General features: G+C 41.9%; 1 protein-coding gene across 1 annotated transcript; it reads right to left on the bottom strand.

Annotated features, from left to right (window-relative positions):
* Positions 1-760: 760 nt before the first annotated feature.
* Positions 761-22,265, bottom strand: LOC308282902 (myosin light chain kinase, smooth muscle-like; the record flags this gene model as incomplete). Its single annotated transcript, XM_080723291.1, has 11 exons — positions 761-906; positions 2,967-3,196; positions 11,203-11,326; positions 12,050-12,267; positions 12,839-13,042; positions 15,270-15,372; positions 15,510-15,821; positions 18,384-18,419; positions 19,771-19,941; positions 21,243-21,395; positions 22,229-22,265. The coding sequence occupies 11 exons, from the start codon at positions 22,263-22,265 to the stop codon at positions 761-763; spliced, it is 1,734 nt and encodes a 577-aa protein (XP_080579417.1).
* Between the last annotated feature and the right edge of the window lie 2,025 nt (positions 22,266-24,290).

Raw genomic sequence — 24,290 nt, 5'->3', positions numbered from 1 at the left:
GCCTCAGACCCAATGTGAGAAGTGGGTAGGACTCTCTCTCAGTCTCCCCTTCCCGTGACCCTGTTGAAATACTTTGACACTTTGACATTGCTTTTCTCCCAGAAGTACATCTTATGTAATGAATAGTCACTATGTTGTCACTGCCTGTAATAGATAAAGGCCCATTCCCACTGGGCCAGATAGCCAGATACAAAAATATCTTTCTCCATTCAAGTGGATGGTAAGATACAGATAAAAATATCTGTGACAGATATTTTCTTTATCTTTTCTGAAAAACATATAGTCTGAGCTTTAATCCCCACCATTTAAAGAATGGGGGTCAATAATTAGAGAGAACCATCAGTTTATGCGTAGAATGCTGCATTCGGTTCTATCAATAAACTTTAAAACTGTGTTTTGGCACATGGTTATAAATGTTGTGATTAACGCACAGAAACCGCGATGCAAAGCGTTCACAATATCTTGAATGTCTTTTCAATTGATTTGGGTGCATTTCTCCTCGGGGGGCCAGGGACCCCCACAAAGAGAATATTTGTCAACACTTCAAGATCTTTCAACATTTGTTCGCTGAAAAAAAATAAAAAATGGGTGGCTTAAGTGTTTGAACTGTTCCTCATTTTGCTGGGGACCCCCTCCTGGTGGTACCCCTCAAGAACCACTGGGGGGTCCCCGAATCCCACTTTGAGAACCAGTGATTGAATCAGTACTGATACAGGGTCTCTCTCTCACTCTCTCTCTCTCTCTCTCTGTACATGAAGCACTAACCCCTCACTGCGTTGTTATGTTGTTGTTGTTGTTTGGTTACCATGGCGCTGGGCGGTGTCCAGGCCGAGGATTCGGCTTCGTCGAGTTTAATCACATACAGGAGGCCAGCCAATGGATGGATACCAACCAGGTCACTCTCCCCTACACAGACACACATACACATACACGCACAGTCACACCATCACAGCCTAGGCATGACATAAGCACTCCTAACACAGTGGTTCTCCACCTGTGGGTCGCGGCTGACCTGGACCCCACATTATTTTATGTTTTCTTCTTTTTTGGGGGGGTGGGGGGGTTGGAGGGGTAAAGTGACAATATTAAGGACTTAAGACGTTTTAATACCTCAACAAAAAATAGCATTACTGCATCAAACGTAATCATCAAACTATACTATAAAAACTGGTCAAACATTGGGCAAATTGCAAATAAATTATATAGAAAATTAAAATATTTAGAAAATCACAATGGCTTGTAGATCTGCTATTTTCACAATATTAATCTGTGGAACGCAAGTCCAGTAAGAAGTACACAAGAGATTGGCCACGTCCATGTTTGTGCCTGAGGTAGGTGGGGATTTCATACTTTCGGGGCAAATTCCTCTCTCGCTCTGTACACACAAGACAGTGAAACCCACAAGCAGGCACATTCCCCATTAGGTTCATGTTGATGTCTTGTCTGGGCGTTGATGTGCGATTTCACCAATTGGAACCTACCAGTCACATTTGTTATTTGTTAACCCCCCCCACAATTTGTGGGGGGGGGGGGTTATTTTTTTATTTGTATTTTGTTTTACATTTGGACACAGAGGTTCCTATCTCTAGCATGTGTGGCCTACTTATCCCTGATAATCACTCTTTGTCATCCCCCCTCCTCCCACTTTTTATTTCTTTTTTCCACCCCCAGAGAGTGCTGTGGATTCTGGGACAGAGAGTGTCCATGCACTTCAGCGACCCCAAACCCCGTGCCAACGAGGACTGCCTCAGTATGAAGTTCCATGTTTTTATTTTCTAGATAGTGTGCCATGTCAACATACATTTTAATGACATCCCATCAAAAATGTCCAACATATTTTGATTGTCAAGCCGATCATCAGACACTCTAGGACTCTAGACTGTAGAGTCTAGACTATCTCCCCGACTCCCTCCCCAGTCAAAGTCCAGAATTTTAATGAATGTAGAATTATGTGCAGGATGTAATTTGCTGCAAATTAGGTGATTTAATTGACAGTTAAAAACAAATATTTGATTTTAAAATAAAAATCCTCTCTCTCACACTCTCATGCTCCCCTGTGCCAATGTTGGCACCTGTGCCTTAGGTTGCCTACCCCTGGTGTAGAGGCTAGTCCTAATTAACTCCATACACTTCAGTATGAACATTTCCCAAAAATGTTGTGTGCTTTTGTCAGAGGCTGAGCTGAAGTTGCCCCAGCTGCAGAGGGACTTCTTTCGTGTATCATCGTCCTTGATGATTGGTTGACAACATTGTATTTCACAAGATTTCTTGTTACTTAGGGGAGGACACGAACAAGGAGGGAACGCAGGCGAGAGAACGCAACCTCAAGGCCCAGGCTCAGGACACAGGAGCTGCAGCCCCAGGTGAGAACATAGAGTTATAATATATCTAGAGACCGGATTGCCCCACCCCCGACCTATTCCTTTCAATGAAAGTTACTCACAAGTGCATTAAGCACCCGGAAGTACCTCTAATTCCTGGATTGGCTCCAATTTTGGAGCCTGTAGAGCAGGCACACTAGCTTTTCAAGCGATAAAAGCATGAGCAGTAGAGTTCCCAATGCGGAAGACATGCAATACCAGATTCTGAGGTTTCAATCATTCTCAGCGGTTCTTTGGGCTTGGGTGAGAAGCACAGAAGGAACTCCTGTATATTATTTTTAAAGTAGATAACTTAGTGTTAAATAGCTTCTATATTCTGATAGCAATAATTGCTATAGATTGTGTTTTTAGTCTCTCCAGCTCTCTAGTAAACAGCAAATACATTTTCAGGTTTGTTTAGAGATTTCATCCAATCAGTAAAGAGAACTCACACAGGATACAGAATGAACAAGTCAAATTGAAAGCGAAGAAACTAGAAGCTGATAAATGGTGCAAGCTCTCTCTGTGTGTGTGTGTGTGTGTGTGTGTGTGTGTGTGTGTGTGTGTGTGTGTGTGTGTGTGTGTGTTCATCAACACAAGCAGAGCCTGAGGAGATGGCAGCCGTTGTCGTGCCGATGGAGCCGGCTGCCGTGGAGTCACCGGAGGCCAGGGAGCAGATGCCGGCACGAGCAGAGCCTGAGCAGGTGGCAGCCGTTGTCGTGCCGATGGAGCCGGCTGCCGTGGAGTCACCGGAGGCCGTGGAGCAGATGCCGGCACGAGCAGAGGCTGAGGAGGTGGCAGCCGTGCCGATGGAGCCAGTTGAGGGCCGCAATGGCCTCATTGACACAACGAATTGGGCAGCAATAAGCATCATGGCAGGCATATTTGGTACTCTTATTGCAAGCCTTATTGCTGTTGGGCAAATCTTTGATGACGCATTAAAGTTTAACCTTTTGTTTGGTATTATATGGGGAATTAATTTCTTACTTTGCCTTGTGGCTCTTGTCCTTATTGGGACATTCACAGTTAAAAAAATATTGAGGCGCACCCCCAAAGAGAGGGAAGAAATACAGCTTCTCCCCACCCGCCCCCCCCCCCTTCCCCCCGGGTTTAGCCCGACTACGAGGGGTGGAGGGGGCTGCCACCTCCTCAGGCTCTGCTTGTTGATGAACACACACACACACACACACACACACACACACACACACACACACACACACACACACACACACACACACACATGGCGTTTCCCCAAAGTTTGGCACGCTACTCCTCCCACAGTTTTTGCACCACACACTCGCGCCATATGGCAAATCGACCGGCTTACTCGGGAATGGTGTGCTATCAACTTGCTAAGAGAAAGGTTCTATAGTTTAATTGCTATTAATTTATTAGTGAATTAATTTTTCCCCATTGACTTATAATGGGAAGCAAAAACTCACATTCAATTATTTTTCTCTCGCAAACCATAGGGGCTACAGTTTCAAGACTTGGTGAGGAGGTTCATAATGATTTCAAGGATTAAAAAATAAATAATAGTGTCATTTGGCCTCATGGTGGCGCTATAACAGCCCAGTTTACCTTTTGGCCTGTAAGTTATTTGGCCAAAAACGTGTTAATTCTTTCCATATTGCCCAGCCCTGACAGGGCCCTTTAAACGTGTCACATTTTCAAAGTGCATCTGTATTACATCTATTACTTACCCACCTTGTGCTTTAATTGTGACACATTAAGCCTCATTAAAAGTACTTCACAAACAATCTATTCTGCTTCAGCTCTACTGCTGTGCTGCAACTCTCTTTACAAGGCTCTGAGTGGTGGCCTTTTGTTTAGTGTTGACATTTCACCGAGTTTTATTGATCACGGCAGTTTCCAAATTCAACTGACTTTCAAGGGAATCAGATTGTATTATATTATCATCACATCTGAATCAATTTAACATCCATTGAGATTATCTGAGATCTACTGTAAGTGAATCACATGATGATCAAGCATTTTGGACCTTTGTTGTCACGACTCTCTTTACATGGCTCTGGGCCCAAAGAGGGATACTGTTCTGTATGGGGTTGTTTTAGTCAATTGGTGCAATTTGTCAACACATTACATCCAACTACAGACAGAACAGAATCACAGAGGGTAGTGAAGTGCAGTTCATGTGTTATGGGTGAAATGCACCATTAAGAGCATGTTTTTAAGCATCTTTGGTAGAAATCTGTTTGCTGTAGTGTTCATTTTTTGTCATTTGCAGAGGCTTTGTTTATGCTCATTCTCTTTGGTTAGGGGAGGGAAGGGGGGGGGGGTTCAGTTGATTTGTACAACACTGCTCATGTTCACCAGAGACAATAAACTGTACAAATATCAAATATGTGTTTGGGTCTTTGGTCTTCCTCTGAGGTTCTGTGAATTTGTTGCTGTTGTTTGATGTTTACATCAAACACGGATGAGCAAAAAGGGCTCGACTCATGGGCATACAGTAAGTTGAGCATAGGGGTAGTTTGTGACAAAGACGCAAAAATGACACAAGCTAGGGGCTGCTAACTAACATGTAAAATATGACATTTATTAAAAAGGTTTTGAAAGTCCTTAAATTGTGATATAGACATATCCCCAAAGGCCATAAAAACTAATGACCAGAGGGGGAATGTGTGTCGCACCAAACTCTGGGCCCTGGGTAGGCCTACTTTATGGCCTAGAATTATTGAATGATTGAGAGCCGCGCTGCGAGCTTGTAGATCTGCTATTTTTGAAAAAGTCGTGAAAATGTGTGCAAATCTTTGGATATATGTATTTTCAAAGCGAACGTTTGTAACTCAAATTTTGCTTCTGGGTGGTCCCTGGAACTAAATATGTTGATGGGGGTCCGTGGCCAAATACATACCATTTTGGGGGTCCTTCACATGAAAACGTGTGAGAACCACTGACATAGTAGTCTCTCAAGAACAGACCGACTGAGCTCCATTTAAGTGAAAAGGACCTTTTCTTTGACGATGGCCAGCCAGATTGCTGACATAGAAACATGGGTTTTTCAAAAAAACCTTAGAAGGATTCAAAAGACACTTATAGAATCGGGTCAAAATTCTAATTTTCACGATTTTTCAAAAATAGCAGATCTACAAGCTCGCAGCGCGGCACTCGGTGCCGCGCTGTGAGCTTGTATATCTGCTGTTTTTTCAATAGTTAAAGCATAAAATAATGATACACAATAATGTGTACCCGTTCTGAATGGGTTAACTATTGAAACATAGCAGATATACAAGCAGATATACAAGCTCACAGCAAGCTTGTAGATTTGCTTTTTGTTTTTTTAATCGTGAAAATGTGTGCAAGTCTTTGAATATTTCAAATCCTTCTAAGGTTTTTTGAAAAAAAAAAAAAAACATGTTTCAATGTCAGTGGTGCTCAAACTTTTTCATGTGAAAAGGAGCCTAAAAATGATATGTATTTGGCCACGGACCCCCATCTCAAAACATTTAGTTCCAGGGACCCCCCAGAAGCAAAGTTTTCAATTACAAATGTTCGCTTAAAAAATACATATATTCAAAGATTTGCACATATTTTCACAACTTTTCAAAAAATAGCAGATCTACAAGCTCGCAGCGGGGCACTCTGTGCCACGCTGTGAGCATGTATATCTGCTATTTTTCAATAGCTAAAGTATTAAATAATTAGGGCCCCTCCACCTTGGGCCCTAGTAACTCAGTAACACGTTTCCCCCCTTGTGACACCCCTGCAGAGGTGGGATATCAAAGGCATGGATTTCCCCCTCCATCCCCCCAGCTAAACCCAACCCTGCACTCAACATAGTCCATGGGCCATACGAGATGTCGGTATCGGAAAGGTGGCAAAGGTTATCGTGCATTTTTGAAAAGCTCTATATCTGTAGATTATATTTTGGTATGATAACCCTTTCTGAGACACAGCTAAATTGGTGTTATCAGCCGCTAGAGTTGGTGTCCCATTAACTTTACATTACAGGGAAAAAAAAGCAAAAAAAGAATCTGCTTTAAGTAACACTAGCCCTTAGCCGTTCAAAGATATGAGCTCCAAAATGATGTGCAGTGTGTGGGTTATGGGATGTGCACTGTGCACACAGTATGAGGGATGGAAAGTTACTTTAACTGGTGCTTGCATGATGTACTGTAGGAGCATCAATGTAAGAAACCCGTTTCGTTTAATGGCTACAGAGATACTGTCCCCCCCCCCCCAGCCCGCCCGCCCACCCGCCTGCACACACACACACACACACACACACACACACACACACACACACACACACACACACACACACACACACACACACACACACACACACACACACAGAGCTGGTTAAACATTTTGCCTCATGCTAGATGCAGAATAGATGTGCCTCAAGCTAGAAGCAGAATAGATAGTAGATACACCATAAAAATGCTAATATACAGCATACGATTTGTGAAAGTGACAAACGGGCTTCACAGTTATGTCAGGTGTGTTCATATGCTAATGGTGATGCGATTTCAGATCAATTGCTCCAGCCACTGAGGAGAAACGCTGTGACAGACAATTATAGTATAGATATGAGGGTCAAACTAGGGTTTTTTCATGATTCTAAATCCATTGCAAGCATATGTTTTGCACAAAAAACATTCCTTGGGCTTAAAAAACGGCCCCAAAAGACTATGGTTTAGTGATGAAAAGTGATGAGTCATCACTTTTCACACTTTTGTGGGGGGTGTTTTAGCCCAATGAATGTTTTTTATGCAAAACAATGGATTTAGAATCATGAAAAAAACCCTAGTTTGACCCCTCATGTTACTTAAAGCAGATACATTTTTTGCTTTTTTTCCCCCTGTAATGTAAAGTTAATGGGACACCAACTCTATAGTGGCTGATAACACCAATTTAGCTGTGTCTCAGAAAGGGTTATCATACCAAAATATAATCTACAGATATAGAGCTTTTCAAAAATGCATGATAACCTTTGCCACCTTTCCGATACCGACATCTCGTATGGGCCATGGACTAATTGGGTCAGTTCGTGGTAATGCAAAGTTCAAGTGAAGTCTGTGTCCAAAACTGTTGCACATGAATGCAAAATTGTTCTACAGCAGATGAGGCATGAGTTATTACAATTAAAATTACATTGAGCTATGACAAATATACATAGGAATTTGAGAACTAAAAAGAGCAAGCATGAAACAATCTACACACTTATTCTTTGTGGATTTTTTTTATTTCATAATTTTTTTTTCCATTTTACTTTTCAAATGTGAATGCTGTCACAGTTAACACCACACAGAATTTGACCTTACCCAATAAAAGAGATATTTTTCTTTTTCGTTGATATATAAAATAAAACAATAAATTCATTAAACTAAATTAAAAGAAACAGCATGGAGCATGTCATTGAGTCCCTGTTGGGCTTCTTTTTTTCCACTTCATTCATTCATTGAAATCATTGTCTTTGTTTAGTTTTTCTTTAAAGTTCTTTCCTTTCCTTGAAGGAAAAAAGGCTGAAATGAGAGGGACAGTGGTGCCAGGGGATGTTCCTGTGTATCCAGGGATCCCTGTGTGTGTGTGTGTGTGTGTGTGTGTGTGTGTGTGTGTGTGTGTGTGACAAGTGATAAACGAACAAATAATGCTTTCGATTAATACAAAAATTAATGAGTGAAACATGATTGGCAGAGAAACGCGAGAACCTTCTAACACCTCATTTGAAATCCCGACGTTACATAAAAGCAAAAAAAAGAAAGCAGGATGAAACGAGAAAAAACGCAAAATATATATTTTTTTACTGTTTTTCAGGTTCGCTTGAAAAGAAAAAAAGAAAAAAATAAGACAGGCCACGGAGATGAAGTGGGAAACAGATACATACAATACAGTACATACATACATACATATACACATGGAAACAGGCAATTGCGCAACAGCGTATTGGGCCTGTGCGCAAATAAGCATCATAGTCTCATTCGTTAACGTTATGCTCCGTCAGACGGCAAGCGTTGCGCGCCAAACGGAGCACATCTGCGAGATCTACTGGAGCTTGTAGATGTGCTCTTTTTGCCCGCGAGGCCAAATATAAATCAGGCTTCAGTCGCTGGTGTCAACGTGCACACGTACGTGCACGCTTGACACACCCCTCCCCCACCAGGGAATTGATGGCAGAGGGCTCCATTGTCCGATTTCAAGCACGGCAATCAGGCAAAAAAAAAGAGGAAAAGAAAAAAATATATTTTTTAAAAGTTTGATTTAAATGGCATTGCATTTGATTTGAACTTCTTCCTCGTTTTACTCGTTGCCAGACGTGGAGAAGAAAATAAATTACATTAAATTAAAAAAATAAAATCAAAAAGTGAAATAGTTTGACGATTGGACCATATTGTGTCTGAAAATGCTAATACGTGTTTTGTTTTTTTTCCTTCTCTTTTTTCTCTCCCGCTTCCTTATTTCAGTCCGGTCATCAGAGTCAGGAGTTCGTGTATTAGAAAGAAAGAATCCTTGCGCTCGTTTTCAGTGTTTCTTGTCGCTCTAGGACAAACCCAGCGGAAGAGGCAGGAAGGAGAGCGTTTGTGTCCATTTCAGTTTTCGTAGAGTGCAGTGGTTCTCAAAAAAGTGGGGTCCAGGGACCCTCATGGTTCCTTTAGGGGGGTTCCAAATGGACCCTTACAGGTCTGTAAAGTGCACAAACGGAAATGTGGCTCCATTTGTGCGCTCTCAGAGTTACGGGGATCCTCGAAATGAGAACAACTGGTATAGTGGCTATGACGTGTCCCTCTCCGTCCGTCCATCCAACCTGCAGCTCTCTCTCTCTCTCTCTGTCAGTGCAGTGACATCAGAACAGTGACACTTAAATGTTTAGCGAATTCTCGCAGAACCCATCATCTCAGATGGGACTGGAACAAAGGAAGAAGGAAAAAAGAAAAAAAGAAAAAAATATCACACCCAGAAACACAACATGAAGAAACCGGGAAAAAAAAAAGTGGAAAATTAAAACCAAACAAATAAATAGATTTTTTCTGCCCCGCTACACCCCACTCTGAAATGAAAAAGGAAACAAATATGAGTATTTTTTGTTGGGTTTTTTCTTTGTTTTAATTGAAATTCTTCGGAGCTGGAAAAATTAAATAAAATTGTAATGCTTTCTGAGAGAAATAAAGAAGAAAGGAAAATAACTGAAAACGTAATTTTTGATTTTTTTCAGTTTTCTTTTTAAATATAGAGATGTAAGCACATTTCTTCTTCTTTCTTTTTTGGACACATAAATTGTTTGTGTAGAGGGGAGGGTAATCTGTTGAACCGTAGCTCGGAAAATTAAAATTCTTTTTTCCCTGGATTCCTTGGGTCAAGACGCATCTCCGCATATAGGCCACGCCCATTTGCGTATGGGTAGATTTTCCGCCATCTTGAATTTTCTCCAAAACACACTTTTTGCTCCTTTTCCTACATATTTTCTTCAAATGTCTTAAAAACCGGTACACATGATCCATGAAGCCACGCGATAAACATAGTCAAAGGATATTTCGATAGTCCATACCGTTCGTTCGTAACGCGCTTCCAAAGTTAGCGGGAGGGGCCCGTTTGGCAAAAAATTGCCCTAACTCACAAACAAAAGGTCGAGTCGACACTAAATTTCAACCACAGGTTGCGGGTGGCATACTCAACAGATGCCCAAAAGCATTTCCACTTCGACCCCTAGGGGGCGTCACAAACGCGCAAAACGTAACCGTTTCGTGCCAGAACGTGTTTTTCAGGGGGACCGACCCTCTCAAAACGAAACGCAGACGACTCGGCGGACGGTCTCGCGGTCCAAACCGCCGCACGAGGTCGCGCATTTAGCGAGCTGCAGGCACACTTGTCAAAATTGACTCTGTCAATTCTAGTTCATTCTGTATCCTGTGTGAGTTGATGATGATGATGATGACCTAGTACCTGAGTGGTCTGTTTTTCTTCCTGTAAATAAAGTGCTACTTGGCTCTTCCAAGAGAAATACATCTCCTTCATTTCTCGTCCTGCACTGCTGCACTCCTACACCTGTATCATTCAGTGCTGTGGTTCACATTTGTATTAAAGTATTAATGTACAGGAAAACGTAACCTATTCCCACAATCACTAGTGTGTCTATGACTCACTAGTGCATGATGTAGGCCTACTGCTAATATCCATTTCAGTTATACATTTCTCATAACTTTCTCTTTCACAATGAATTTGGCAGAACAAAAAATAACAACTATTTGACATTCAATTTCTTTTTTGACATCAATGTTTTCATTTCATTGGTTTTTGTTTTTATAAAATCCACGTGGGTAATAATGTATTATTTGTGACATCTCAGTATTTATCAGAGAGAACTCCCTAAACCATAGCTAAATGCCGACAGTAGGGGACAGTGTAGGTCCATTTCATTTCACAAAGATCTTGTTGCACCGTCAGGTCGCAGTTACTATCAAAACCTCCACCGGCTGTCAGTCAGTCTTTCTGTCCGTGACACTTTTGCCCTACTCATATCATTTCTCACATGGCCCTCTTCTAGCTCCACCATGAGGCCGATTCTTGCAAAACACATTTTTGGACACTGCTCCTACAGATTTTGCCCTGAAATCACACAAAGCGGTACACAGTATCTCTAAAGTCATGTCATCAACATGGATCTGTCCCATTCCCCATATTCCCTCCTGAGTGGCTACCATTGCCTTCTAAAGTTTGTGTATGCAACCTGACAGTCGCTTATCTCCACTAATTTACTAACATGCCATTGAAATATTCTAAACTTATTATGGAAGGTTAAAAAGAGGAGGCTGAATGGATCCTTCTTCAAAAAGCATCCATGCTTCTAATTCAAACTGGGGTACGGTATGTTACTCACAATATGTAGCAGATTACTCCGATGCTCCACATGTCAGTGGCCAAGCACACAGGATCATAGCTGATGACTTCTGGTGCCACGAACTCTGGGGTTCCATGCATCACCTTTAGAGGAGTTTTGGGGTCTGCAAACCATGTCATAATTAGTAGGTGGTTCATCAATAGCTGCCTGCGGAAGATCCTCCACATCCGATGGCCAGACACCATCAGCAACAACAAACTCTGGCAGAGAACAAACCAGGTGCCTGCAGAAGAAGAAATAAAGAAACGCAGATGGCGCTGGATAGGCCACACCTTGCGCAAGCCCCCAAGTACCATCATTAGACAAGTGCTAACATGGAACCCGCAGGGAAAGCGGAAAAGGAGTCGCCCAAGAAACACCTGGCGCAGAGACCTGGATGCAGACACCAAGACCATGAAGATGACCTGGAATAATAATTTAACTATTTCACCAATCCAAGCCTAAATCTAAGAAGTTGCACTCAGTGGAGCGCAAATCTCCCATTTAATAATACTGTAATAATTACAGACAGTTATGTCAAACTGTCTGTCTCTGTGTCTCTCGCTCTTTTACTGTACTAGAGATTCTATGTTGAACCCTGATCCGACCGATATGTCTGAGTCATAATGTTGTGGGCTTTGTTCCCATTGTACCCATCTGTCTGCGTCTCTTTTATGCTCATATATGGAGATCCCTGATTTCATTAGTATATGTATTACACATACACTGATCCAACATGTAGTTTGCAAGGTTAGCTGCAGAGTGCAGACACACAGAGGCAAACATTAAGGTCCTCCGCCCTCCTGGCAGAAACAGTTAATGCAAGTAAATCACTTATTTTACTCACCCAGTGTGTTGGCCAGTCCGAAGTCAATGATCTTAATGGAGGTGCCAGTGTGGTCAACACATACAATGTTCTCATGTTTGATGTCCAGATGGACAATGTTCTTCTCATGCATGTACCCGATTCCTTCAAGGATCTGCTGCATGTAACGCACACTGGCAGGCTCTGTGTGCTCAAAGTTATCGTCCACGATGCGTTCAAACAGCTCCCCACCTGCAATGCTACAGTCAGAGACACACAGAGTGACAGAATGATTATAGCAATGCATTATATTCCAGAAGCACAAGAAGTGTACTAATATGCACAGTATGCAACCTAGTGAAACCACAATTATGTAGGCCTACTGCACTGCAGTACAATGTTATATTTCACTGCTTCATGACAGAGGCCTAATTTATACTTTTCTGCATGGTGGCGTTGCTCACCAAGAACACATTTTTCAATTAAACATCACACCCAGTGTTAAGAGAGTGGTGCCTTTGAACAGTTCATTTCGTTAAGCTATATGATATATGAATTTTGATGTCAAGGCTGTTCAACAGCGCCACTTGGTCACCCAGCGGTATTGCAGTTGTTGCATACTGCATACAGACATACCTAAACACACTGCATACAAACATACATAGCTACACACAGTCAAGCATTGAAGCGTTGAGGCACGGCTCAAACATTTGACAAATCACATCAAATTTGACAATTGAAAATCTGTTATTTTCGTTGAGGACACTTTGTGTGATGAAGTATGAATTAGGCTTGACATGCTGTCTGTTACATTATTATGCTGCTACTCACAACTCCATGACCATGACCATCTCAGTTTTGTGGTCATATGCTGCCAGACACTGAACCAGTTTGTTGTGGTGGAGGTGGTTCATCAGCTCTATTTCCTTAAGCGCTGCCTCCCTCTCCTTGGCACGGCAGACTTTGTAGAACTTTCCAGCACACACATGACCCGTCACTTTGTGGGTCAACTTGAACACCTGGCCAAACTTTCCCCTATAAGAAGAAGAAGATTTAAGGATAACCAGGAAGAGGAAACACTGAAACACTATGAAAGTGTTATTAACAGATCTTTGCAGATCCAGATCACACATTTGTCAAATCCATTTACATCACCCGATCACTACATCCTTGTGGAAGGAGGGCTTTGGAACTGACAATCAGCAGTCCATGGAGCGTAATTCCTTTGAGCGTATGCCTCCCTCTAGACTGCAATTCTTTGAAAACCCCAGACACTGCTAGTGCTACTCCTGCTGCTCTTTCAGAACACTACAACCTCAGCCACATTCCCAAGGTTGTGGTGGTGGTGGTAGTACAGGTTTATGTTACACATCTCCCAAGTCCTCCTAATCTTTTTCATCTTTCACTTTCCACATTTGAATGTTATGCTGTCACAATTACACATCTTGTCTCTATCATCCACCAGGCTCACCTGGGGATTTCATTGAAGAGCCAGATACTTATCAGCTCCTTCCCGGAAGGAGAGGATTACTTCTCTTCTGTCCCTCATTCAACCTCCCCTATCTCCTTCTCCTCCTACTCATAGAGCCGGTAATGTCTTGGACCTGGTGTTCGCTAGAGCCTTCTCCCCCTCTCGGTTACTCCCCTTCCTGCCTCTGACATCCACTTTGTGACCTTCTCCAACAGTACAGGGCCAGAATGAGGCAATGTTGCGCCCATGGGGCCCTCCCACCCCCTGACTTGGACTTAACATGTTCGGAAATTCATCTTATTACTGTGAACTGTATTTAAAACCAGTACGCTGTTACAACCAACATTAAATGTATGTAGGTTTAGGAACTTTAGGTTATAACGTTATCCATACATTGTAATGAATTCAAATAAGGAGGTTAGTCAGGCTCTAGCTCTATGTACATTTGCGCTGTACGGCTCAGAAGCACACACTGTGCACTGGAAAACGCATCCTGCATATTGTCGCCGACGTTTTTTTTCACAAAGTAAAGCCCTGCTTTGTCATACAAGACTGTCACATAAAACTAGTGAAAATATTATATTTTCACTAGCTTTAAATCATTTTTTTAAATGATAAACACAAAACGGACGGTTTTGGATATACAAGGTTTCCACCCGACAACGACGATATAACTCATAACATATGTCTCTGAAAGACAACATCCTGTCCATGGAGTGTCCTCCATTAGGCTTTAAGGCTGTTGCACAGAACTACACTATAGATGCAAAATTCGAACAACTGAGAGATATGAGATGTGAATTGTTCCACTATGTTGCTGCGGCATGCCTGGTCTTCAACCTCCTAACATTTCTACACCTCCCCCCTTCTGCATTCTCTTCACTGGCTTGCGATTGCTACCTGACCTACAAGGCAACATGGGCATGGCACTGCCCACCTCCAGGACAGATCCCTTCCATATGACACCTTGACCAACAAGTGTCTTAAGCCCGTATCAGAGTCAGTGCCGTGTAGTCTTTTTGAGCGTTAACATTGTAGTTTTATGACTCAAAAAGACTACACGGCACTACACCGCGGTGGATAGCCTTCCACCCCGGACCCGACTCTGATACGGGCTCAAGACTCTTCTTTTCTCCTGGCTTCTAAGATTCCTCCTGGCTTCCCAGCTGTGGGACTCAGACTACCTCACCCCCTAGCAGTCTTGATTCCCCTTTCATCACATTTTTGTGTTCCTATTTTTAGATAGATATTTATAATATGTAGATGTCACTTATTATTTAGATACCCTGTTGTTTAAACAGATACTAGCTTTGATGTTTATCCTGGTATCTTCGGCACTTTTTCTTTCTTTCTTTGCACTCTATTTTCTTGGCCACATACCAAGTAAGTTGACAAGGTTTTATACCACGTACCGGTACTTAGATCTTGCACTTTGCAAGTCACTCTGCATCTGCTAAATGTCTACATTGTAATTGCAAATCTTATTAAAAATCAACAATTATTAAACATTAAGACAGACAGACAGTAAACTGTAGTCACTTAACACTCTCGAAACAAATCTCAGTGGAAGTAACCGTTTCTGCATGTTTTGACATTTTATGGTAAACTAAGAGTTTCCATCTTTGTAATGACCCATCAGACAAAAACAAGCACATTCTTTCCTCAGAAATGAACCTTTGAAGTTTGGTACTGTATCTCTGGAATGAGCCATTTCATGCTTCCTGGAAGAAATTGGTTTGTTAACAAGACATTGGCTTGTGATAGTATCATGTTATCATAGAGAACACTCACACTCCTAGTTTCTCCAGTTTGTTGTAGTGGTCTGTGACTTTGTGGGTAGAATCAACCATGACATCTTTATATGTTTGAAAGGACTCTTCTCCTTGGGGCTTCTCTGAAAGCAAATGTGGACATCGCTGATATTAGAGAGAATACATAATACTGTAGACTATATCCTTATGATCCCGGGAGTGAAAATTCTAGTCCGCAAATAGAATATGGTACAAGTTATAAATCAATCCCACATCTCACCTTCATGCTCCATCCTAACCAACTGTGACTCTTGGCTGGGTTCGCTCACTCCCACAGCGTTGTAGGCCCTTACTCTGAACCAGTAGTCCACCTGAGGCCGCAGCCCTGAAGAAACCCTGTACGAGGTGCTTTTACACTGGCTTGTCAGCTCCCTCCAGTCCCCTGGCTCTGTGGGGCCTTGGCTCTTTGCTTCAATTACGTAACCCAGGACAACGCTGCCCCCGTCGTAACTGGGACCTGACCAAGACAGGACCAGGCTGCTGGCAGAGATGATGGATACTACAGGGCAGGAGGCAGGAGGCTGCGGCTGTTCTGGTGGTAAAGATGGCAAATAGAAGTACATAGAACTTCAAACTGTTGCTCTGTTGTAACACGTACTGGCGGCAACAGCAACAGTGATTAAGAAGCGTGGTCTTACCAACAACAGAAAGTGTGACCGTATGCTGTGGGGAGCTTTTGCGATCCTTCACGACGATGGTATAGCGTCCTGTGTGCCGTGTCTGTGCCTCCGATATAACAAGTGTACTGCTTTGATCACTGCTTTCTGTCCACACATCTGCACAATCCACTATCTGCAATTGTGAGACAAACAGAATGATTGGCTTCCTGTTTGCATTTTCAACACAGAAAGTGGTCATACGGTGGAACAAATGAGTTACCGGTATGTGTACACAGTATTGTCACGGTGTGAGTGGAGAGTAGGACCCAAGTTCAGAGACAAGCTGAGGGAGATCGGCTCAAAAACAAAAGGGTTTCTTACCCCAGCAACAGTCGAAAAAGTGAATAGAATGTACAAGTTCCAAAGACAGGAACTAACATTATGAAATTGACATAGGGTAGAATTCTGAGGAAAGCTAAAATGCAAAATTATAAATACAAGCAGCACGGTAGCCTACCTGCTCTTTGTTTGTGATCCAACAGGACACTACAGGGGCGCTGCCAGTGAACGAACACGTCAGACGAGCAGTCTGTCCTTCCCTCACCTCAATATGTTGAGGTGGGTTTTTAAACTGTACTGCTGAACCTGTGGAGCACAACACACACAATGAACAAAGCTAGACTACGTAGAACACAAATGTCTACCATAATGCAAGCCCTTCCTCCCTCCATCATTCTCACGGTCTGGGGAGTGTTATGAAAATGTTCTGGGGTTCCATGTCTTTATAAACCGGCCACGGGGAATGGGGTAAAGGAATATAATGAAGGACTGTCATCTCATCATTATGGAGCAACCAGAGCAAGAGGCTGTATGTATGGAGACAAATATTTTGGCAGAGAGCAACGCATCGAAAAGCATTGTGGCATGTTGTCATCACTCGGACAATCGTGACATTACAATGTTACAGCCTAAGACATTGCAATATGTGTGCATCCATGAAAACTGAACTTTCAACAAGAGCAAAGACGGTGCAACATCGGAGAGAGAAATCAGAGGTGTCCAGGAAGACGCCGCCAAGGATACAGACATAGTTCTGAAGCTTGCGAGCAAGCAAGTAACAAGCAAGGTATTTTCCCATTTACAGTATACAGTTAAAGTTTATATCTGTATCTGATACACTATGCTAAAGTGACATACTGTATGTCTGCGCCTCCAGGTGAATGTGTTACTGTCTACTGAGTATAACAGCATACGGATCAGGTTATAGTCTGTAATATTTGTGTGTTTGTGTTACGTGGGTTCCTGCTGTACTGGATGCTATTTGTAAATGTGCTGTTCCCTGAAGGGGAACTGTGACAGTTCATGGTTGAACCCAGCGGTCTCAAAGGATTTCATTACTGAACTCAAATGACCTACCGGTAAGTGTGTGTGTGCATGTGTGTGTGTGTGCGTGCGTGCGTGCGTGCGTGCGTGTGCATGCATGTGAGTGTGTGTAGATAATAACAAAAACTCTGTATAAGCAGAGTAACTTTATTCCTGCCAATAAATAAGAAATACGTTTAATTATGTTTATAAGTACATTAAATTAGTGAATAAGTTTGAGCAAGAATACAAACACAGCACGAAAACAAAGGAGGAACAAGAGAAGGAGGAACAAACAGAGAACACTCGTACACACATGCATGCACGCTCACGCAGACAGATACAGAAACACTTCATGCTGAAGTCAAATAACCACATCTTTGCATTACAAATGATGCTTCCATTTATGAACATATGTCAAGGTCTTTAGGTCAGTATTCAAATACAAGGGGTATGGTCAATTTGACTAGAGGCAAAGTGATAACAGACGATTATGTCTTTATTACAGACAGCACAGGGCCTGGTCTGTTCTCAAAGAGCCCTTTTACTTGATGAATTCCCCTATGTACAGTATGTACCGGTATGTAGCCATCACTTTACTCACAAATTAATCTGTAACTCTGCTTCTATTGCACTTCTGCAAATAAAAGACAGAGAAGCACTTATGTGCACTCCATGTATTGTTATTGCTGTCATGGAACACCCTCACTGACCCAGTTCAGCAACTCTTGTGGTCTAGATCCAGAACAAAGTCCCTCAATATCAGAGCACAATAGCTTTACAGCCCAGCACTTTTGCAAAGTAAAGTCCAGGTGGTTAACTTTGAGAGTGACCCTTAAGTGAGCCGTAAAGGTCATGTTTACATTTAGAGTTAAACCAACACACTACGTATTTTACGGGAAAAAGCAAAGGCTGAAGAAGAATAACAAAAGTGTTGCACTGAGGATATCAGTGCCTAATGTTGCAACACAGAAATGACATGTCTAACAGATAAGGACAAAACATAAGACTCAGACCAGCAACTATGTAATAGAACAATAAGAGAGAGCGAAAATGAAGGAAACAAGCCCTTGAGTAGTTGTCAGAGAAAGTGAGGGATGGAGGAGAAAACTAGATGAGTGTTGACCTCTTACCTGTCGCTGAGTTCTTCCTCCTCTTTGGAATGGCTTCTATGGAGAGAGATGGAACGCAGGTGAATTTAAAGGTGAAAGCTATCAGGCATGTGTCTGTGTGGGCAGCGGGTAGATGAAGGCGGAGCTGTGTTCTTTCTATGGCTATCTGCAAACAGTCTAGCTTTAACCGTGCTGTGCACTGTGCTGTGCTGCTGCTTTCCTTACATGGCAGTCAATGTGAATGAAAGCTCTCAGTGTAAGTACATCAAAGCTGCATTGTTTTGGAAGCAGAACAATGTTGGTACGATCCCTCATTGGCCTAAGAAGAGCCAATCAGTACAAGACTGGAAATAATGTACTTCCTTTCAAAAAGAAAGAAAGGGATAACATGACGACTACATGGGGAACAATGGTAAAGGGAAGAGAGGTCCTGCCTGGACCTTAAATACATCAACAGGACAGAACTTAGGAAGTGAAAATGAATTTGTATCAAAACGACCCAACTCTGCACATAACTGTGAACTGAAGGTAATCATCACTAACATTATGCATCACTGAGCTTGCTCCCAGGTACTCTTGGGATGTACTTATACTTATATTAGCAGATGATACACAACACAGCGTGATGTGTTTTGAACCTTAACCATTAGATCTTCTATCTCAGGCATACAGTGACCCCTGCAGCACTCTGCTTCACGCTCTTGTATGGAGAGTTGGAGACAGACATCTTTATTATTATCTTTCATGCTCAGCTCATTTAAAATGCTTCAGTGTTTTGCAGCGGCTGCACAAACAGCAAGTTAAGGTAATTACATTTTCTACATATTAAAGACAGGAACAGATAAAGTCATTGCGGGCGTTTAATGTCAGCCAAGATTACTCTCTCTCTCTGATCTAGTTGTGTTAACCTTGTTCCCAGTTCTATCTCCATCTCACAAGGAGATAAATCCTGGTAAAGGACTACACTGTGAGAGGAAGAGCAAGGCTATTTGGTGTAAGCCTACTGGAACTTCCTGTAGCCCTGTCTTCCTGGACGTCTGGTTATACACTTATACATAAGTGTATGTCCAGCCAATATGATATAATAATTGGGGACACAAATGTAATACAGTATATATTTTAAGTCGACTGATATACAGTATGAAAATTCCAAGAATTCTTTGGAGGATGAGCAATTGTGTCATTGCTTGCTTATGAGAAGATACTTTTCTTCTTTTCTTTTAGTTTTCCTCAATGGTAAATGACCTTGCTTCAAATTTCCTATTGTAGGCCCAGTCCTGTTTTTGGCGAGGAGTGAAACTTTGATATAATTATTCTGTTCATGAGTAATGTATTGATTACTGATCTCTCTGATCAAAGTTGTTTGTAATAACATGTCATTTGTGTTGATTGACAACAATCCCATTACCTGTTGGCGTTACCCCAGGGCTCTGGTTATCAGAAAGTGAAGGGGATGTTGGGGAAGCCGATCCTCCAAAGCTGGGATACAGCGGTGGCCCTCCGTTTTCCATGATGGTGTTGGAAAGTGGCAGAGTCTTCTTTGCTGTAGTGCCCAGGTCCCCACGGATAGTTTCAAAGTCTGAATTGGTGTTATCATGGACATGGTTAACAGGAAGGAGAAAGGAGAAGAAACAACCAACATGGTTACAGGGTTTGTCATAACTGAAAGACCAGCTGCAAAGTGGTTAGGCCTTAGAGAAGTGATCGTATGACATCGCTGTCTGGAGCATTTAAAGGAGTAGTTCCCCCCGAAAATGACTTTTTGTCTATTGATTACTCACGCCATGGAGAAATATTTATTTGCCGCACCCTAAGACAATAATTTGACAACAATAAATTGAGCCTCATTGATTTCGGATGGGTACCCATTACCCAAATCCATTTGGGTCCCCATCCGGAATCAATGCGGGTACATTTACTATAATAATTTTGTTATCTTAGGAATGCGACAAATACAAAAAGATATTATTGAACTCAAGTCTCCATGGCGTGAGTAATGAATAGAAATATGTTATTTTGGGGGTGAACTACTCCTTTAAACTTTATTTAAAATTCTTGGAGAGATCATGCAGAGATTACACATATAAATAGCTTAACAACAACAAAGAAACTGAAAGACATTGTGTTGACAACAGTAAGTTAAAACAGTTGCATGTTGACACATGTTTCTTATTTACAAACATAACTGGGTGTGCACGCATTCGGGGGCACAGGTGATTAGACTCTAATCAGCTGTGTGATTAGAACCAGATCACGTGACCTGAAGTGCAAGTCTCAAACAAAAAAGATTTGTTCCAGATTATGCTGTAGAGTGCTGCTTTCTGCCCCGTTTGTGCAGATATCTGTCTACAAGAAGCTCAATATTATCTGATCTATCTCACTATAGAATAACAGACAGTTGACAGTAGCTGTCGACTGTGTGTTGCAACATTTCCTCCTAATAAACATCTTTATATTGCATATCGTCACTGTCGGGCAGAAATCTCGTAGGCCTATCTCCAAATTTCACCAAGTAAAGCCCCGCTTCATCATACAAGGCTGTCGCACAAAAGTAATGAAAACGGCCAATCTACAAGCACACAACGCCTCGCACAGCAAGGCGTTGTGTGCTTGTAGATCTGCTGTTTTCACTCGTTTAAATCATTTTTAAAATGATTAATACAAAACGAACAGTCTTGGACTTGACAACGATGTTATGAAATTGAGGGAGGCTCTCTCCATTCCGACATGTCGCCACTCCGAAATTGACTTCTTATTGTCGGAGTGGCGACACTCCCATGGGCCTAAGGTTTAGGGTTAGACAATCACCTTATCCCATAAACCAACAATGCATGGAAAAGGTCTCTTTGAATGGGTTTGCTGTCCAGTGCGTTATCTCACCTCTGACAAACACAGCTGCACAGCAGGATGTTTTGCCCACCGGATTCTCTGCTAAGCAGGTATAGGCCCCGGCATCTTCTGGCAGGCACTCCTTCACCACAAAGCTCACTTCACTGCCACTGGTGAAAGGCTTGCCGAAACAGGCCACTTCACCTGCATACGGGCACAAACAAGCACGCTTGAGATCATGTTTGCTGTTATGACTGAGTAAGGACAAGGTTAAGCTCCTCTGTGGGCAATGTATTATCAATGAGGATCTTGTGGGGTCATGCTTGGCTAACAAAATATAGAACATTTTGGAAAGTGAATTAAAGGGATATTCCACTTTCTTTGGTAATTTTATTTCCTATTATAACTCCATAAACTCCATTTTAACCATGATAGATCTTTTTTTCTGGTGACTAATTATTATTAAAAATAAATCACCAGAAATGGGGAGTGTCTGATAAAATGAATATCAAATATCTAAAAATTGAATCAAGCAAATAAAAAACTGTCCAAAAGCCTGAGAAGACAAAAAAATGACCAAAGTTTTTTTGAAAGTGAAATAGCCCTGTTTAATGTATCAATGCCAGGGCAGGGCATGAGATGGAGTGAACCAGACCTAGAACACAGGCCTTACAGTAGGTGAAGTAGAATCATTTTATTCAATTATTTATTAAGGATCAGGGGCGTCAATTGGGTATGGCAGGGGTATGCAGCTGCCATACCCTGGGTCCAAGGGGGAAAATAAAAGTTACTTTTAAATATAAATCCATGAATGTCTCTTTGTCTATCTGTGCTGGTTATTATTATTATGTTGTTAAATTAAAGGAGCTATAGTCAACTTTTTCATTGTAGGTGTAGGAGCCAAACTGGGTTAATTGGTATTTTGGGCACTCGATTAACTGATTGATTGGCTATCTGGTGGAGGCACCCATTGGCACCTCATTTTGTGGGCGTGTCTCTGTTTGTGGCCTCAGATTCACAGAGGTTACAAAAGACACCTCTCCCATGCTCATCTTCAAGGCTGGTTTTGTCCATGGTAGCCTGGGCTGGCTTCCAATTTCGGGCTTTTGATCCGGTCGGGAGCGGAAGAGCTCCTACGTTTTTCTGTAGTCCAAAACGGACTACACTTTGGCCGGAAACAACGACCGGAAACAGTTTTAACCCGTACTTGCGCATGCGCTAACTACTTGCGCATGCGCTAAACTGGGTGCACCTACACAGAGAGTAAAAGTACAAAAGTACTATAAAAATGTAGTTAAATACAACGGTACTAGAACGTACTCGATTACACCGTGTGCGTCTCTTCAACATTAGCTAGCATGTGACGTCTATGCTAACGTGACGGTTAGCATTATTAGCATGCCAATGATGATGCCATTTTAAAAATTACCACATCTTTCCAGTGGTTTGAAGTATGTACTTTCTGTACTTAACCACACTTTTGAGGTATTTTCACTTTACTTGAGTATCTCCAATACTTTTACTTCTACTCCCCTACATCCCAGATCCAAATATTGTACTTTTACTCCACTACAATAGGCCTACATTTATTTGAAAACTTTAGTTAACTTTAGAAAGCCCAGTTCCAGCTCAAAGGAATAACACATTACATCACGAAATACTCCCTAACTCTACAAAGGTAACCTTAGGTTACAACATAATATACTGTGTCTGTATGTCACTGGGAGTCAGTCTGCTGCTTGCCCTGAAACATCACATCATGTGATGTTTCAGGGCAAGCAGCATTCTCCAAATCTAACCCTCAATAATGAATATGTAATTTTGACACCACTGCCACTGCTCTAATGGCTATGTTGCTTGTCCTGGATGTTTTCACGAAACAAATGTTTTTTTGGAGATATGGATGGATTTGTTGTGTTTTCACTCTTTGTAGGCCTATTACTGTTGTATTGACATTTGCCAAATGCATTTTACAAATGACAACGGTAGCCAGTCAAACCAGCAGCCAGGAAAACCAGCCCAATCTAGAGCTCCCTGCCTGCCTCGACAATTTGAAAGTCAGGGTCACTCACGTCGACTCTTATTTTTACTAGTGTATTGGCACTTCTGAAATGCGGTATACAACTCTGGCGCAGCCAGGAAAGCCTGCCTCTCCACCCCCCCACCCCCCCACCTGGGGACCCAGAGAGAAGCAGCCAGGAAAGCCAGCCTCTCCGCCCCCCCCCCCCCGGGGGGGCAACAAGGCCCCGGTAGGTTCCGTATACTCTGCATACATCTAAAAGCTGGGAGGGAATCCGTCAAAAAACATCAACTTTGGGCACTCGGTGACAAGTTTTTGATTTTTGGTATGGTATGGTTATAAGGTTTACAAAAACCATCGCAAACAAGTTGGGCTCGCCCCCTAGTGGTCTGTTTGCGATGAATCAAATATTCGATACGGTTGAAACCCCAAATAATTGATAAAAGAGAATTTTCAATGGATTCTGTTACTATTGGGTATGATAAACAACATACTAAAACATCTGGAACCACCAGATTCACCAGTGTGTGTCTCTGTAGTTTACATGTTTTAAAACCTCCACTGGCTGTCTGTCTGTCTGTCTGTCTGTCCGTCCGTCACACGTCACAATTTTGCCCTGCTCATATCTCCGCAACTGTTGCCCCGATCCATGCCAAATTTTGATAGATTCATTAAAAACACTACTCTCCTAATACGTGAGCAGGCTGTGTTTTTTTTTCATAAAGTTTTTCATTTATTTTGTATATATTTTTATTGTATTTAATGTTTTCCATTTTCCCAAAGAATTATTAAAAATACATGAAAAACGTTATGGAAAAAACACGGCCTGCTCACGTATTAGGAGGGTAGTATGAGTCACCAGAAAAAAATAATGGGTGTTTTTAATGAATCTATCATGGTTAAAATGGATTTTGAAGTTACAATGAGCCTGGAGGGCCAGATAACATTTACATCAAATTTCTATGAAAAGAACATTTTGAAAATCGCTAAACAAAGGGTAGTTATTAAATGTAGTATATCAAATAATGTAAAATTAAAATATGTTTTCACATAGGATCAAAGGTTATATGATCATGATT

Source organism: Nannobrachium achirus, assembly GCF_963921795.1.
Source record: "Nannobrachium achirus genome assembly, chromosome: 4".
In the NCBI taxonomy this organism is placed as follows: domain Eukaryota; kingdom Metazoa; phylum Chordata; class Actinopteri; order Myctophiformes; family Myctophidae; genus Nannobrachium; species Nannobrachium achirus.
This window is presented reverse-complemented; position numbering and strand designations above follow the sequence as displayed.